The following is a 19,240-nucleotide window of genomic DNA, read 5'->3' on the forward strand; positions in this document are numbered from 1 at the left end:
ATGATATGATATGATATGATATGATATGATATGATATGATATGATATATGACATATATATGTATCATATCATATGGAGACATTTTTTCATTTTTGCCACTCATCTTTTTTAGAGAGGTGTTTACTAAGGTCTTGGCTATTTTTTAAATCGGGTTTTCTTGTTGAGTTTTAAGAGTCCTTTCTATATTTTGAGTAAGTCTTTATCAGAAGTATCTTTGGCAAAAATCCTCCCAGTTTTGCCATTTTATTCCCCTAGCATTGCCTTATCAAGGAAGAATTTGTTTTTAATTGAATTTTTCACTTTGTGTGTTTATGTATGTAGATGCTCAATGCCACGTGTGTGGGTAAAGGCCAGATTGCTGGAGTCTGGTCTCTTCTACAGTGCTGGCTCTGGAGATGAACTCTGGTTCTCAGTCTTGACAGCAAGCATCTTTACCCACTGAGCTATCTCACTGGCCCAGAAAAATCACAATTTTAATGATGTCCAGCTTATCAATTATTCCATGTTTGATATAGTATCTAAAAAGTTATTATGAACCCAAGGTCATTGAGATTTTCCTCAAGCTTATTTTTTTGAGACAGGGTTTCTCTGTATCACACCCTGGCCGTCCTGGAACTCACTTTGTCGACTGGACTGGCCTTGAACTCACAGAGATCTGCCTTGCTTGCCTCCCAAGCGTAAGAAATAAAAAGTGTGTGCCTTGACGCCTGGCTTATTTTCCTATAGTTTTGTGTTTTATGTGTAGGTCTGTTATCATTTCAAGTTAATTTTTATCAACAATATGAGATTTGTGCTAAATTAATTTTATTTCATTTGAATGTTCAGTGACCCCCTACCCTATATGTAGGAAAGGCTGTGTGCTCTCCATTACGATGCTTTTGGGCTTTCTTCATAGATCAGCATTCATGTGGGCCGAGCTCTGAACTCAGAACTCTGTTCCGCTGACCTATTTGTGTCACCCTGTTTCCCCATCAGGGAGTGCTGGGCTCCACTTTTCATTCTGTTAGTGCAGTGGTGACTGTTTTCAGTCTTCTTTGTCTTCATAGAACCTCTAGGATCACTTGTCAGTTACCATGAAACAGCTCAGTTACATTTTGATTAGGGTTGTGCTCCATCTCTAGAGTTGATATCTTAATAGCATTGCATCCTGCTGTCTGTAAACACAGAACATCTCTGGGTGGTTCTTTCAAAAACTTTTATTTATCACTGTTGCAGTTTTATAATTTACATGGAGGTTTCACTTGTGGTTTTTTTTTTTTTGTTTGTTTGTTTGTTTTTTTTAGATTTCGGTTTGGTTTGGAATCAGGTTTTGAATGAAGTTGTATTAAAGATTTCAATTTGCAGTGATGGTAATGCAAGCGGTGTTATATTTTTAATTTCAAATTCCTATTTGTCTGTTGTTGGATGTATGGATACAGCCATTTAAAACTCCAAAGAAATATATCAATTGATGCTATGTTCAGATTAGTTCAGCCATAATGCAACAAAACTCACTAGGATGAAAGCGGCTTCTTGAGGACCCAGTATTGCTGGTGTACAGCTTGAGTTCGGGTTGGAGAAGCATCCCCAAGCCATGTTCCATAGTGTGCTTAGTATAGCCCCAGTTGCTGAGTCTTCCTAGAAAAGGCGTGTGTGCTTAAATGGAATCCAGATAAATAAGTAAGTAAAATGCCTAAATAAATAAACGCTAGTTAAAACCCAACAATCAATTACATTGTTTTACAGTGTGGTAGACATGGCAACATGGATTTTTTTTTTTCCTTGAGAGGGGAAATAGTCTGTGAGGCACTGGAGTTAGGTAGGCCACATATAGGAACCATTGGTTTACATGTCTAAAATCATATACCAGAAAAGGGAATCACTTGTGAATAGGACTTCCCAGAATACCGGAGCTTTTCACTCTCAAGAGACCTTGGCACTGTGTGAGTGGGAAATGAATTAGCTAGTACCTCTTGTTTGTGAAACCCATATTCAGAATTTATAGAACTTTTCTGTATTTTTTTCCCTATCTGCCTATGTTGATATACATTTAAACACATACATACCTATTCGTATGTAGTCAAAGGGATAATTGTGTTACTTTGGAGGGGTCAGGGAAGAGGCTCAGTAGGTAAAAGTGCCACCAAGCATGAAGACCTGAGTTTGGTCCCTGAAACTCACATGGTGGAAGGAGAGAACCCACCTTCACAATTTGTCCTCTGACCTTCACATGTAGGTCATGGTACCTGCATGTCCATACATTTACACATACATGCACACAAGTTGTATCAAAGTATAATAAAATTTTAAGGCATTTGGAAATTTTCATGTCCCCTTATTCCCAGATATTTCAGTGTGTTCTGTAAGGACAAGGATAGCCATAATAGACTTACGAAACTTAGAAGGTTTAATATTGGCACAGGCCACATTCCACTTTGTTGCTTAGCTCCCTTCTGCCCATCATAATTTTCTATCCAATACAGACCTAGTAAAGGATCATGCGTTACATTAGGTATCATGACTCTGGTCTTTAATCTGGAATAGTTTTTCACTAGACTGTCTTTTATGACATTGAGATTTAAATATCTGCACATCTGAGCCAGCCTTTTGTTTCTCGGTTTGAGTTTGTCTGGTGTGTTCTCGTGACCAGATCTGAGTGATGTGCGCCCCGATAGAACACTGCAAGGAGGATGCATATTGCGTCCAGAGGCTCTGTGCCCATCTGTCCTACATTGATGACACTCATCACCCTGTCATGATGGGACATAGTTTCTCCACCGTGTAATGACTGTCTCCTCCCATTGACCCAATTAGCATTATATATTCTTCTCCTTGTCAAATATTTCCAAGTTTAACATCTATTGATAACTCCTTCCTGACAGATTCTTAACTGTCATAGCTGTAAACTTCTGGTTTTCGCTTCTGTCCTTCCTACTGCATTTATCAGTTGACATTCTGCTATTAGGAAAGCTCCCACTTTCCCACCAAGTAAGTAACAAATATATATGATATACAAGCATGAGGCAGAGAGAGAGCTAGCAAGGAATAGCATGGGCTTTGGAAACCTCAAAGTCCACTCCCAGTGACACCACCTCTTCCAACAAGGTCACACCTCCTAATCCTTCCCAGGTAGTTCCACCCTCTGAGGACCAAGTGTTTAAATATATGGGCCTATGAGGACCATTCTCATGCAAAGCACCACAGAGTGAGACTATTAGATCCAGTACAGGATACTTTGGTGGTTTTATATTATTGCAGAATACATTGCTATTTTTCTCTTGTTTTTAGTTGTGCTATGCTTCTGAGTTGCCTTTCAGGGGCACATAACATTTGTATTTCTTCTCATGTGTATAAGAACACCAGTTTCCCCTCACCTGTTTCAACAAAGTGTATTGTTAAGCTTTCAAGTTAGTTCCAATCTGATGGGTGAGAAATGACATTTCAGTATAGCTTAAATCTGCATTTCTATTTTTAAAACTGGAGTTGAATATCTTTTCATATGTTAAAGGCACTCTATTTTTTTCTGTGAATTGTCTTTTTGTGTGACTTACTCATATCATTTGCCAGTTTATAAATAGGATTTTTGATCTAGATTTTCATAGCTGTTAAAGGTTCTTTATATATTATAATATTGATCCTGGTATCCAATACATGTTGTAAATATTTTTACTCAAACTGTCATTTGTTTTTAAATTTTGCTCATTTTTATTGAGATTGTTTATACAACATTAAAGCTATTCTCTTAAAGTATATAATTTAGTGGTGTTTATATTTGCAAAATTTTTAAACCACTGTCCAATTCCATAGAGTTTTTTAGAAACAATAAAGCCATTAGCAGTCATTTTTCATTCCTTCCTCCTAGCACCTGTCAGTTTACTTTCTATGTAGAGTTCTGGACATTTCATAAACAGAGTCTGACAATATATGGCCTGTGGTGTCTGACTTAATATATTCATGGTTTATTCATATTTAGCATCTGTTTGTATTTCACTCCTTTTGCTATATAGATATACTAGATTTTATCAACTTACCATTTGATAGACATTGGGTTGTTTCTGCTTTGGGGATGTTATAATTAGTGCTGTATAAGAAATTATACTCAAGTTTTATACAGACATACATTTTCATTTCTCTAGGAGTAACCACTGAGTGACATTGTAACTGGCTAAGCTTTGAGGAGCCACTAGGCTGTTTTCCAGCATGACCTCAGTGTTTTATAGTCCTACTGATGAGGTGTTTCAACATGAGAGCTGCAACTTCTCTATGTCCTCACCTATACATCTTGTTGTCTGTGTTTTTAATTGTAGCTGTACTATTGAGTAAAGTGGTATTTTAAGTTTTAATTTCCTTCATTACTAGCTGTTTATCTTTTTATGCTTGTTGGCCATTTTTATACCTTTACTGGGCAAATGTTGATTCAAATCATGTGCCCATTTTAGATAGTTCTTTGTCTTTACATTCTTATTTGGGAGTTGTTTTTATATCCCGATGCTAGAGCCTAGCTGCCAGTCAGACAGGAAGTGGAAATGTTTTCCTCTATTCACTTTCTTAATGGTGTCCTTCCAAGTGCAAAATCTTTTACTCTTAATTAAGTCTAATTTGTCTCTTCTGCTTTTAGCTTCATATCTAAGAAAACACTGGATAATCTTCATGAAGACTTGTATCTATGTTTCCTTAAAGTAGTTCCCAGGTTTCAGTTCTGACACATAAGGTCTTTGAGTTTCTTGTGTGGTCTGACATAAGGGATAAACTCCAGTCTTTGCTCTTAGCTATCTGCCTGTGTCAACACACTTTTTATTGAGAAGCTTATACTTTCACCGTGGAAACTACCTTGTCAGAATCATGCTTGTCAAAATCAAATGGCCACAGTAACAGGGTTTACTTACAGACTACCAACTCTACTCTATTGACCTAAGTTTTACAATCAGTAACTGCAATCCTCTTACTATGTTATTTCTTTTCAAGAATGTTTTGACTATTGTAGACCTCTCAGGTTCTCATGTGAATTTTAGGATCATCCTGTCAATTTCTGCACCTCTCCCCCACAAAAAATTCTACTGGAACTTTGAAAGACATTGCATTAAATCCTCATTTAAGAGGTAAAGTGTTGCCATTCTAGCAATAGTTTGTTAGATTTGTAAACATAGATATCTCTCCATTACTTAGGTCTTCTCTTGTTTATTTCATAATGTTTATTTTTGTTTTGAGTTTTTTGTTTCTTTGTTTTTGATGTTGTGAAATAGGGTTTCTTTGTATAGTCCTGGCTGTCCTGGAACTCACTTTATGGCTTCTTGCCTCAAACTTAGAGATTCACCAGCTTCTGGCTCCCAAGTGCTAGGATTAAAGGTCTGTACCACCCCCACCCCCCCCACATTTCAGTATGTTTTGTAATTTTAAGAGTATAATTGGTCTTGTTTGGTTATTGTTTTGGTGTGTGTGTGTTTTGTATGAATGTGTTGTGTACAGTATATATGTGTGTGCGTGTGACTGTGTGTGTCTGTCATTGGTACCCATGCCTGATATCTTGCATGAATGTTGGGGTTCTAATCTCAGGTCCTCATCCTTCTACAAGTCTACAAGTCCTCCTACTCACTAAGCCATCTCCCTGCCCTTAGAGTTACATGTTTTGCACCTTTTTGGACAACTCGTCCCCAAATATTTGTTGTTGTTTTAAATTTTTATTCATTATCGTGTGCATTGGTGTGTGTGTGTGTGTGTGAGTGTGTGTGTGTGTGTGTGAGTGTGTGTGATGTATATGTGTGAGTACAGCCACACATATGGTAGCCAGAAGACAACTTTTCAAAAAGTGTTCTCTTCTTCCTCTTTTTGGGATGATCCTGGGACCTAACTCAGAGTGTGAGGCTTGCTTGGCAAAAGCGCTTATGTGCCAAGCCACCTTGCCAGAAGTGTTTATTGTATTTGATGCTGTTATAAGAAAAAAGGAGTTTTCGTAACTTTTTCTGTGTATTCACTGATATTATAGAAAAAAATAAATGCCTTTTAATGTTCATCTTGTGTATTGCAACCTTGCAACCTTGCTGAGCTTATTGGTGATTTTTTTGTTCTGGTTTATTTGTCTTGGTGTGTTCAAACTTTTATCTTCTATTGCATTTAGACTTTTAATTTAGGTTGTAAGGTTTCTCTCTACCTGGATTGTAGAGGAATTCACTTGCATTTAGAATACTTGGCAAGTTTGATGGTTAACTATTATTTTTATTTATTGAGCCTAATAAAGATTAAAGAATGTTTTAAATAAAAAAAAGACTTGGCAAACCCAAAATAACATTGAATTTGAGGTCAGAAAATCAGGCTGGGAGTCCAAACTCTCTGTTTAGCAGCTCTTTGATTATAGGCTAGTCACCCAGCCCCTTCAGCAACTGTGAATCTACAAAGACACTTTCCACTTCACAGAATTGCTCCAAGTTTCAAAACACTAAGTGCTTTGTGAACTCAAAGGCCTACTGCCAGGGTAAGCTGCTTTTACTTATTTATAGTAATTATTAAACACTTATCACTGTTCTCTTTTTTTAAGGAGATTTACCTGAGGTATGGAAGGCAACAGAGTGGCCACAGGTCTCCAAGGAAACCACGAATAATAGGCATTTATTAAATACACACAAAGAGGTCTTGTTATCTTCGCAGTTGGTTTTCTTTCCTCATTCCTTTGGAGTGAGAAAAACACAGAAAAAAAAACATTTTAGCTTCAGGAGAATGCAGAAAAGTTCCACAGTATTTTTAAAAGTAGCCCATTAAGATGGAAAAAATAAAGGGATCCCTGCAGAGCTACTGCACAAGAAAAGGCTCAGGAACTTAAAAGAGTGCTGGCCGCCCTCCCGCCCTCTGCGACAGGTCGGTGGGCTTGTGAGACTCCTCGGTGACAGATTTTAGTAATCACACCTTAATTTTATCATCTAGAGAAAAAAAATCACAAGATTTCATCCATGTGATAGCAGCTACTTTTGGTCTGTTTGCAGGGGATAAAGACCCCGGCTCTGCTGACTGGAGTTGCTGTTTCACACCTCTGACACTTGAGTGGCATGTTTCTTTTGTTCAATTTTCAGGGCACCTCAGCTGCAAAAGTAGGGAACTTTGATTTGCAACATATGAAATCAGAGCATTTGTCAGTTTCTCTACAAAAGGCGGTAGGGCCAGAAGACATGGCTTCAGTCCCCAGCTGTGGTCAGCCAGGGCCCTGACAGCTGGATGCTAAACACCTGGTTCTGGGTGCTCTGTGGGTGGTGGCACTTCCCACCATGTGAGCATCTGCTGTGGATTTACCTCAGGTATAAGTCTTTTTTTCCCCCATTTATTTAATCTCTTTACAGCCTGATCCTAGACCCCTTCCTCCTCTCTTCCCAGTCTTCCCCTCCCATCCCCCTACCCTCCATTCCCCTCCTCCTTAGAGAAGGCCCCCAAGAGCTATCAACCCACCCAGGTACCTCAAGTCACAGCATCCTCTTCCACTGGGGCCTGACAAGGCAGCCCAGCTAGGAGAAAGTGATCCAGAGGCAGCCCCTACTCCCATTGTTAGGAGACCCACTTATTGACCAAGCTGCACATCTGCTACATATGTGTAAGGGGTCTAGGCCCAGCCCATGCCTGCTCTTTGGTTGGTAGTTCAGTCTCTGTGAGCCATCATGGCCCAGGTTAGTTGACTCAGTAAGTCTTCTTGTGATATTCCTGACCCCTCTAGCTCCCTCTATCCTTCCTTCCTCTCTTCCATAGAACTCCCCTACCTCCGCCTATTGTTTGGCTGTGGGTCTCTGCATATTGCCATCCTCTGCTGGATGAAACATGTCAGAAGATAGTTATGCTAGTTCCTGACTGCAATCAGAGCAGACAGGGCTTGGCTACCTCCCATGGAGTGGATCTCAGGTTGGGCCAGATCCATTGGTGGAGCGCAATGATTTGCCATTCCCTCAATTGCTGCTCTATTTTACCCCTACACTTCTTGTAGGCAAGACAAATTTTGGGTCTAAGGTTTTATGGGTGGTGTCCCCCTCTCTCCACTGGAAGTCCCACCTGACTACAGGGGTGGTCCTTAACCCAGCTGCTAGGAGTCTTATCTAGGGTCACCACCATTGACTCCCAGGAGCCTTCTCTGTCCCAGAGATGCCCCACTACCACCAATTTCCATTCTCTTTCCTGGTCCTTCCCCCAACCCCCAACCCTGATCCTCACCCCTGTTACCCTCCCAACTCCCTCTCCCACCCAGTTCTACTTTGATGTCTATTTTATTTCCTGTTCTGAGTGAGATTCAGCATCTTCCATTAAGCCCTCCTTGGCTTCTTTGGGTCTGTGGATTATAGCATGGTTATATTGTACATTATGGCTAATGTCCACTTATAAGTGAGTTCATATCATGCATGTCTTTCTGGGTCTGGGTTACTTCATTCAGGACAATCTTTTCTAGTTCCATCCATTTGCCTGAAAATTGCACGATTTCTTTGTTTTTAATAGATGGGTAGTTTTCCATTGTGTAAGGGTACCATATTTTATTTATCCATTCTTCAGTTGAGGGACATCTAGGTTGTTTCCAGTTTCTGGCTATTTCAAATAAAGCTGCTATGAACATAAGAAGTTTCCTGTGGTATGGTGGGACAGCTTTTGGGTATACACTCAGGAATGGTATAGTTGGGTCTTTAGGTAGATCTATTCCCAATTTTCTGAGAAAGTGCCAGATTGATTTCCACAGTGGTTGTACAAGTTTGCACTCCCACCAACAATGGAGGAGGATTCCCCTTGCTCTGCATCCTCGACAGCATGTGCTGTCACTTGAGAGTTTGATCTTAGCAGTTCTGATGGGTGTAAGATGGAATCTTAGAGTCATTTTGATTTACATTTCCCTGATGACTAAGAACTTTGAACATTTCTTTAAGTGCTTCTTGGCCATTAGAGATTCCTCTGTTGAAAATTCTCTCTTTGGCTCTGTACCCCATTTTTTAATTTGATAATTTGGTTTGTTGGTGTCTAATTCTTTAGTTCTTTATATATTTTAGACATTAGCCCTCTGTCAGATGTAGAATTGGTGAAAGTCTTTTCCCACTCTGTAGGCTGACATTTTGTCCTCTTCACAGTGTCCTTTGCCTTACAGAAGCTTTTCAGTTGCATGAGGTCTCACTTGTTCATCTAGTGCCTGCACTGTTGGTGTTCTGTTCAGAAAGTTGAGTCCTGTACCCATGACTTCCAGGCTCTTCCCCACTTTCTCTTCTATTAGATTTAGTATACGCAGTTTTATGTTGAGGTTTTTGATCCACTTAATCTTGAGTTTTGTGCAGGGTGATAAATATGAATCTTTTTGCATTCTTCTACATGTAGACGTCCAGTTAAAACAGCACTAATTAGAAATAATCTGAATAAGGCTCATTTTAAGAATTTCAGATCTCGGGGAAAGGTGTGTGAGGGGGAAAACTGAGAGGAAGGGACATTGCAATCAAGATGTAAAGTGAATAAATAAATGTTTTTTTAAGATTTCAAATCTCTGAAAAGCTAACAAAGGTTTTATTCTTTACACAAAATTCTAAGTATGACATAAATGTAGGTGCCATAAAGGAGAAGATTGTTGTTGCTCTTAAGGAACAATGTGAGAGAGCTGGCATTCTGACAGGGCCCTCACGAGCCAAGTTCAGCCATCCATTAGGTCTCAATAGTCCAATCAAGGATAACTGTGAAAAGCAGAAAAAGGAGACTTAATCAGTGTGGCTACATAGGGAAAAGGAGCAGAGATCCGGTGACACCCCTGCCTGAAGTTCATCTTCCGGGTCCTAAAATGGGGGTCAGGCTTAATTGGAAAGCAAGCACTCTACGTCACTAAGCAGCTCCTGCCAAGCTGTGTCCTGCCCATCACCATGGTCTTGGCTGTAGTCTCTCCTGCAAGGTAGTCTGACAACTTGCAAATCTCTTTCCAAGAGACAAGGTCCCCTGTGCCTGGCATCAAAACTCTACCCTTTTTCTTCTTTCAGCGTGATAATCCTGGGACAATTCCATTGTTTCAATGGTCTGGTAGCCAAAGGCAGGGGCTCAATAGTCTCTACAGAATATCTTTATTTCTGTCAGAATGCTGACACTTTCTGCCCATGGTGTCCAGTGTTGACATCTTCTTTTTGTATATTTGCAGATGGGAATAGATTAGGAGACAGAGTAAAAAGAAGATGAGGAGATCAGGAGGAAAGGGGGTTTTACAGCATGAAAAATAAAAGAGTGCTACTCTGTGACAGTATTTCTAAAGTTAAAAAATGTCAAAGGGAAAATATAGAGTCTTACACTATCTGAATGAAAAAGATAACTTACAGATAATATGGGCAAAAAGATAAGAACAATTTACAGAAAAGACAACAAATGGGGAAAGGCCATTTAAAGTTAATCCTCAACCTCAATTGTTATTAAAGAATGGCTACTTTACTAACTGGCCCCTAGCAGGCCAGAGTGACCTGGGAAATGATGCCAAGAGGGGCAAGTACACACTGTGACGGTACCTATGTGTATGTGTGTGTGTGTGTTTAAATATGTGTGTTAGAATGTGTATGTGGGTGTACACATGTATTTGTTTACACACATTATTTCCGGAATGCTGCACAGGAAGCCGTTCATAGTGATTGACGATAAGGACGCAGATTAGGAGTGGGAGGAAGGATGAGCATGGAAACAGAAGGGAGGAAGCTTTTTGTCTTGTTTTGCTTTAGTTTGTTTCTTCTTTTTGACCACTTAAAATTTTAAGATTTTAAAAATTTTATATTCCTTTAAAATCTAGTTAAGTTTTAAGAAAGCTCATACTTACAAACAAAAGAAAATAGACCCTTGGCATGAGTATTTTCTGGTGTGGTACCTACATAAAGGTGCTAATCCCTATAGATAACTGGACTTCTTCTCCAGAGCCCTTTGGAGGAGATAAAACTGACATTTGGAGGAAAGCCACTAAGTACTCTCTGTGACTATTAAAAGAAATGGGCCTCATCCGGGGCGCCCATTTTTAGATGTTGTCTACTCCTGGTGACTTCCCGTTCATCTAATCCCCCCAAGGTTCCCAGGACTATCCTTTGCTTGCTCTCTCCAGCTGCCCAGCCCCTCAGGAAAGGCTTCCCTAGTAGACAGAGCCTGGGAGGAAAGGAAGTGGCCTCCTTGCCCTGTAACTTGACCTATCTTGCATAAGGCTGTCATCCCAAAGCTAAAGATGGACTGGCTGTCTGTGGCAGGGTGGAGATAAAAAGCTGGTCGTTATAAATAAGCTCAGCAAAGCTCGTGCCTGATTTCATAAATGAAGGCAGGAACTTGAACTAAAGCAGAAGGTAGAGACACAGTGATGCCTGTTACACACACACACACACACACACACACACACACACACACACTTTCTTCCCTTCTGCACTGTTGCTTCCACAGCCCTCAGGAGCAACCTGGGTATCCACTTACTGGTACCTCACTATTTCCTGGCCAGTTTATCCTAGTTTTTGGCAGAGTCCATCACTTATCAGCCCTATTTACTGACCCTTAAATAGTTTTCTATTACACTGATAAGAAAGTCATCTTTCCGTAATTTTGATTGGTTTGATACCGATTTGGGCCAAGATAGCTTGCAATTGTGTTTTGTAGGTCTTAGGCTGACTCTGTCCTGTGCTGACCATGTGACCTTGATCTTTCACTTTCTCACTTCTAACGTGAACTGGCAATACCTGTCCCTGGTCCTTTGGGGTTAAGCAAGAACTTGTGTAGAACCTGTCTAATGCCATACTCCCCACACTCATTATTGGTCCCTTCTCCCCAGCCTCTGCTTTAACTGTTCATTGCTAAGTTGAGACTTGGTTACCAACCCCATTGGTTACCAACTCATTGCCCAGGTAAATATGTTTTAAGTCCACAGAGGTACCCTGAGCTACTTGTACACTTACCCTGCACTTAGCTATAGAAGAAAACATTTCCCTCTGAATCTGTAATCTCCTAATCATTATAAGGCAGAGGGGAAAAAATTTTCCCCAGTCACCCAGGTACCCTGTCCCTCAGTGTTTCTGCATAAATAGAAATACTGTTTTGTTTCGTTTTGTTTTACTAGCCACCCAGTTCCTCCTCAAGGAGTATTGTGCATTTTACAGATGGGAGGCAGCAGGCCCAGTAAGACAAGAGTCAGCCAGCTCTGGCTCTGCCAATTGGCAGATGAATCAGAACAGAGGAATCTGTGGTTTCCTTCAGAAATGTACGTGAGATCTTAGAACAAACACCCACTGTTACTTCACAGGGACTGAGGGAATTGGTCATGGCTACTCTCCTGAATGAGTTTTTCAATAATAATCTTGGTTATTGAGATATTAAAGATTATTTTAATATTCTTAACCCAGTTAAACTTTTAAAAGTCCAATCTGGGTACACTTAGCATTCTTCCTCAACCCTAGGATGACAGCTGATAAAAATGTATCACTGTAAGACACTGAAGAACAAAAATAAATAAATAACCTACAGAAAAGGAGATAAGAGGGGAAAGCCCCGCCCTGGGGATATTAGGAAGTACTGAGGTGAAGGGGCTGGCGAGACGGTGCCACAGAGTGCCTGCTGGTGGGGCTAATGCCTGTGCTCGGGACGCTTGTCGCTGTGCTCACTGCCTCCTTGCCCTGAGCTCAGGGTGCAGCAAAGTTGTAGAGTCACTTCCTCGAAGCATTGTTCTAAAGCTGTGGCCACGCTTCCATAGGTCTGCAAAATCGCCATCCTTGTCAGTTACTTTTTGTGTCCTCTGGGCCCCGAGTGCTGGCTTCCTCAGTCCTCATTACCAGTCCTTCATGTCCCATGGAGATCCTCTACAGGAGCCAGATGGAAGAGGGAGCCCTGGCCTCCAGGATATTCCAGCAGCATCAGTGGGAGAAGTGCCTCTCTTCCCCAGATGTCAGGGAACCAGGGATGGTTTTATTCAGGATAAGAATCGGTCCTTGAGGAAAAGAGGGTTGAAAATACTGATGCTATGGTGTCTTCATCCCTTTGCAATTTGCCTTTTCTTTGTTTCTGAAATGTAACCAGGTTAATATAGGTCCACAGAGACAAAGTATTGTACTAACAAACCAAAATACATTTGCTTTCCTACTAATGGATACTTAGATGGATCCCATCTTCACCATCTCAGATTATGCTTGGGGGAATTGAGGGCTTTCTGATAGACAATAGACACTGTGCTCTGAAGAGAAGGGAGCACATGAGAGGACATATGGGGACAGTTGAGTACAGCTCAAGACGCTGTCTAGATGTAATAGAGCCACAGTTCCTGTGAGCTGGAGGATCCAGAGGTGGCACTGAGTGACCAGTTCTGACATCAAGTATGCAAAGAGAACCCTGGGCAGTTGAGCCTGGCATAAAGAAAATGAGGCCATCAAAAGCCAGAGAGGACAGTGCGAGTCAGGGCAGCGGTTGCTTTAAGGGGTTCCTTCCATTCCTGTGCTGCTTAGTCCTGCTCTGCACCAGGAGGCCGATGCAGTTCAGGATCCAAGAGTTCTCTGACTGACCAAGGCCTGGACCGTGGAAGGAGTATACAAAGGGGCTTCTCCGATCCTCCCTATGTGTCACTGAGGTGGCTGAAAGCTTCTACACCTTCCTCTACCCCTCATCTTTCCATTTACATAGAACATAACATAGACAGAAAAGCCCGTGGCCTTGGGGTGGGACATCCGTGCACGTTCTATTGCTTAACCTGTATACAGGTGCCATCTTTTCTCTCCAATATCTCCTAAAAATTATAACAGCTGAAATGCATAGAGGATGTTAGCTGAGTGTAAAAACAGAGTAAGAAGTGTCTGTATGTCTACACAAATCCAACCACCCCACATTTTGTGGTTCATCTGTGATCTCCTTTATAGCTGAAATCAGCTTGATATTTTTGCGTGTGAACTCCTGGTGTTAGCACAATATCTGGCAAGTGGAAAGCACTTCAAAATTAAAATAACACTGAGCCAAATAGGAATAAATTAAACTAAGCTGAAATGAATGAAATTTTCCTGAATAAGTGAGATGCTAATTTGACACATTTTAAACACCCTGGGTGTTCGGCAGCACTCCTCCCGTCCTCCAGCATGTGCTTTTACCAAGCTTCTTGAACACCAAATAATGCATCAGATCAGAAGCTGAGTTTCAGAGATAGACAGTCAATGCCTGCTTGTACATTGCCAGTGTCTCACATAGGAAAGTGCAGAGGTCAGGGTGACTGTGTGATGTGTTCAGACCCCCTTAGCCAGTTGTTCTCACCATGTGGGCCGTGACCCCTTCGTTGGCTGAACTACAGTTAGTAGGATTTCAGACATCCTACCTATTGTATGTTTACATTATAACTCATAACACTAGCAAAATCACAGTTATGAAGTACAATGAGGCTGATTTTGTGGTGAGGGGTCACCACAGTGTGAGAAACCATCGTAAAGGGTCGCAGCATTAGGAAGGTTGGGGACTGCCGCTCTCAGCCCTTAGGACCTGTTTCTTGCTCTTGTAAGTGGGTGTTTGGCTGTTGTTTCACTACTGGAAAGTGTCACTTTTCTGCGTCCAGTCAAAAAGCAACTCTTTTTCTTTTCAGAACATGTAATTATTCACCTGAAAAAATTGTGATAAGCAGATTTATTGCCTCTCCTTGAGTTGTGATAGAGACTAGAAAGGAAACAGAAGATCTTTACATTTGAGTTTTCCTCCATCTGAAGCAGCACCTATTAGTGTGTTGAGTCTCTGTGAAGAGCCCAGGAAAGCCTTCCTGAGCACCCTGCAGAGAGCTCTCCAGTAAGGATTGTGGAGGAGGATGCCAGGGTGGAGGTGAGGGGACACACAGTCTGCCCTCGTGGGGTCCTTTAGGGGACAGTTTTTTTTCTCTTTGTTTTCTTCCTGCAAACACTGAACATTAGATAGCTTGACTCTACCCTTCGGCTCTTGTAGTCCATGAAACTGTATTTTGAAATACCTATTATTTCAGTAGTATTTCAAATCATAGTTCAAGACTGGGCTTTTTTGTGCCAAACTGAAGCTAGTGACTATTCTGGGCTTCCCCAGATCCCTCGTTCAGTTATTTTTGGAGAACTCCGGAAGTGAGAAAAGTTGTTTTAAGTCTAAGCCTTCTTCATGCTTAAGAATTCTGGGTGTTCCAATAGAGCAGCAACCACCATTGCCAGCTGGGGTGGCTTGGGCAGTCAATCCGAGCTCTTTCCCCTACCACACAAGCCTTGTGCTGACAGCTCAGGTTCTAACACCTGAGGCTGTTGCGTGTTACAGCACACCTCTGCCTCAACTATAACCTCAGCGACACATTCAGAGCGTGAGTCATGCTTGATGCAGACTATAAGGCCTTCCTGGGATAGCGTCACTGCTTAAGTCAGAGCTGCTCCAGCGTGCTCCCATCAGTCGGCCTTGTTCCACATCATGGCTGGCAGAGGAACAGCAGCATCCAGGACATGGATGGTACAACCAGCAGTATTGAAGTCAGAGTGTCAAGGTCAGAGCATGTCTCCATCCTCTACCGGGACATATCTGGACTGCTTGCCCTGCTAGTGCTCTGTTATTGTAATGCATACTTGAGACTGTCCATTAAAAAAAAAAGAGAGGTTATCTGGGTCACAATTTTGAAGGCTGGAGTTCGTGTTGCTCACTTCATGGTGGCCAGAAAAACAGAAAGAGGCAGAGCCTGGAGTTCCACAGTCCCCTCTCAGAGCATGCTTCTGGTGACCTAAAACCTCCCACTGGGCCCCACCCCTTTAAAGGGTCCACTGCCTCTCAGTAGCACCAAGCAGGGGACTAAGCCTTTAACACGTGTACCTCTGAGGAATAGTCCAGACCCTCTCAGCACTCTTAGTTTTCATATATAAATTGAAGACCATAGAAAGTATCCCCAAAAGTGAAGTGTTCTATCACACACAAGAAAGAACTAAACTGCTGTGCTTGGTGGTGCATTCTGCTTGCCCAGCCTAGCATTTTCCTCTCTCTGTCTCTCTGGAGGTTTAATCTCCGTTGTTGCCTTGGCTGGATTTAGAAGTACCTAGCAGATACACTTCTGGACACATCTGTGAGGTGGTGTCCAGAGAGGTGTAATGGGGGTGGAGAGTGTGGTTGGCTTCCTCCCACACACCAGGGTCCAGGCAGAACAGAGGGGCAACAGAGAAAGCCTGATGAACACCAGAACCTTTGTCTTTCTTCATGACAGAAAACACAGGGTGACCAAAGGCCTCCCACTCCTGTCACTTCACCTTCCCACCATGAGAGACTGTGTTCACTGTTGAACTCTGAGCTAAAATAAGTTGTTTTTGTCAGGTATTTTGCCACAGTAAGAAAAGTAAAGAAAATGCACTCTGGCAGCAATCCCATACTGCCTACTATCTCTACTGAGCGTGTTGTATCAATTCACCACATTTAGCCCAGTTTTCCCTGGCTGTGCACAGCCTGTCCCTGTCTTCCTGCTGTAGGCATTCTTTAAGTGAGCGATGGAGGGATGTAAACATATTACTCAGTATTTTTTTAACTTTAATTAGCGTGTGCCTGTGTGTGTGCATGCGTGTGTGTGTGTGTGTGTGTGTGTGTGTGTGTGTGTGTGCGCACGCGCGTGCACGCATATCAGATCACCTAGAGCTGGAGTTACAAGCAGTTGTGAGCTGCCTGATGTCTGTGCTGGGAATCAAACTTGTGTCCTCTGCAAGAACGGTATGTGCTCTTAACACCTGAGCCATCTCTCTAGCCCCAATATTTTTCAACTTAAAATGCTGGCAGGAAGATGATTGGTAACATTTTCTTTGAAGGGTTATATTTTATATTTTACTTGAAAATATTTTATTATTTTGTTTATTAGAATACCATTTTTATTAAGCAGGGTTTTTTTGTTTTGTTTTGTTTTGTTTCTTCTTGACACAGTGTTTCTCTCTTGAGTCCTGCCTGTCCTGGAACTCATTCTGTAGACCAGTCTGGCCTCAGACTCACAAAGATCCTCCTGCCTATGCCTCCTGAGTGCTCGGATTAAAGGCATGTGCCACCATCACCTGGTTCACTAAGCAATGTTAAAATAAACTTTATTACAAAGAAACTGAGCAGCTCTCCACGCAATGGCAGGCGGGTGGACTTGGTGATCAGACACCAGGCTGCAACTCTGGGGCCAGGATCCACATTCTAGGCTGAACAATCGACCAGGAGCTGGGTTCCCTGCTTCCTCTGCACCTCTTGGTACTGGTACTTTTCACTTCTTGAAACTCACCTCCCCATCCCCATCGTCATTGTCCTTGCTCACTCAAATTTATTTTAGGGTAGGCTCCAGCGACAGTTTCTAGCCGAATGGATTCAGCATCCAGGGTCCTGGCCTCCACCCAATGCTTTTCAAAGTCCCAAAAGTCAATGGCACTGCTTCATAAATCATCCCCTCTAGCTTGCTGGAACGTTCCTTGGCTTCCTGCTTATCACTCCAAGGACAGTTCCCTATTGCTGCTGCCAAGCATGTAAACAACGGGTTTCTTCTCTCTGTGCTGACAGGCACATCTCATCGTCCTGAGTAAAGATCCCTCCCCGTCGGAGGCTGCAGACTCCGCACACTCTATTGCCCGGGCTGCCGTTGCTTCTGGGATGCACGACCACCATGGTGAGAACAGACCCCCCATCCCCACTACACAAATGGCTTGTGCATGTGTCAGGGGTGGGTGAGGCGGTGGCAAGGGTCCTCTACACTGTGTGCAGCTTCCCTGAGCTTTCCTCTACCTGTCCTCTAACCCTTCCCCCTTCAGGATGTCACTCTTCATCCAAAACACCGCTGTGAACCATGGGTAACATGTGCACAGCTGAGAGGGACATCCCTGCTTTCCAAGGCAACTGTTTTAAAGGCTGTTGGTCTGTCAGGGCAGCAGCTGTGAACTCTGGGCTCTCTCAGCAGAGTTTTCAGCCAGGGTGAATATATACAGCGTCAGGATTTCAAGAAGAAGAAGAAGCTGCCACTCAAGATGCATTTTCTTATCTTGATAGGATAGTTAGAACATGAGATTTGGGGACTCCCTACTCTGCCATCCTGGCACCCTGTGTGGCAGGAAGCACAAACACTAATGATTTTGTTGTCACCAAACTATTCAGAAATGGTATATGCCTTATACAGAAAACCTAGAGGTATATTCCAAGATATCAGGTAGAAATCATCATGAATAAAATTGATTCCAAGGCACCAGAAATCAGTGTTGGGAGGCTGTGGGGTCAGTTCAGGAAGCAGGAGTCCAAGTAGCAGGCCAAACGTAGGTGATGAAGGGAAAGCCCCAAGGAGCAACCTGCTCTGAAAAGTCAATAGACTAAGGCGGGACTTGGTCCAAGCAGGCGCTGATACAGGCGTTCCATAGGTTACTATCTTCCCAGCCACCTGGCTGACCCTATTAGACCTGGAAGAGCCTGACCAGAAGGAGGAGGCAAGTGGATGGTTAGTTCTCTTCCCTTGAGCGTTCTACAGAAGTTAATCAGGCTTGCCTTCAAAACCATCAAAGAGCCAAGGTCTTCAGCAGCTTTTTGTTGTCTTACACCCTTTAAATGAGAGAAAGAAACTTCCACCATTCTTAATCAAACATTGAAAATTATTTGAGAGTCACGCCCATCTAAGCGTCTATAGGAACCCCGCTGTCCAACACAATCCAAATGTCTAGGCAGTATGTGTGTATCAGGTAGTTTAGAGAAACTTAAGTAAATGGCTGATAACCATGGCTGCTAACAGAATAAGAGACAATACAAAGCGGTGAGCCAGCCTGTATCCAGCTAGTTTACTCTAGCACCATGGCTCCCCATGGCAGGCAGTGCATATTGCAGAGAAGAAGAAATGTAGATCTTCATGTGAAATCTCCAGTTGTTGGCTGATGGTAACTAATTCAAATATGTTTAAGGACAAAACCAGTGTGAGAACAGCTTTGATCCAGGGTAAACATGCGATTATAAAGTTGCCATGGCTCATGCTTTTCCTCATCCTTGCACAACATGGGGATTTGGGGGTCCACAGCTTATTTTATTCTGTTTGTTTTTAAAATCTCTTTTCAACCTTTATTATGGTGATGCACAGACACATATAATAAATTTTAACCACTTTTATATTTGTGGTTCCGTAGCACTTACACACACACACACACACACACACATATATATATATATATATATTTTTTTTTTTTTTTTTTGAGAGAAAGTTTTACTTTGTGGCCCAAACCGGCTTCAAGCTCACTCAGGGCAGTCCTCCTGCCTCAGCCTCCTGAGTACTCGGGTTACAGATACCATGGGTGCAGATCTTATAGCTTGTGGGGAGTGTAGGTGTTTGTCGGGTGGT

The 19,240-nt window shown here is 42.2% G+C and overlaps 1 protein-coding gene across 7 annotated transcripts in view; it reads left to right on the forward strand.

Moving 5' to 3' along the window:
- Ttc23 (tetratricopeptide repeat domain 23) overlaps positions 1 to 19,240 on the forward strand; it is a 93,530-nt gene that overhangs the window by 44,325 nt on the left and 29,965 nt on the right. For all 7 annotated transcript variants that reach the window (XM_055623667.1, XM_055623663.1, XM_055623665.1 and 4 more), the window contains one exon: positions 17,434 to 17,539. In XM_055623667.1, coding sequence (XP_055479642.1) covers positions 17,434 to 17,539 — 106 coding nt within the window. The remainder of the gene's footprint in view (positions 1 to 17,433; positions 17,540 to 19,240) is intronic.

Source organism: Psammomys obesus, unplaced genomic scaffold (genome assembly GCF_907164565.1).
Source record: "Psammomys obesus unplaced genomic scaffold, mPsaObe1.curated_primary_1811, whole genome shotgun sequence".
Classification (NCBI taxonomy): domain Eukaryota; kingdom Metazoa; phylum Chordata; class Mammalia; order Rodentia; family Muridae; genus Psammomys; species Psammomys obesus.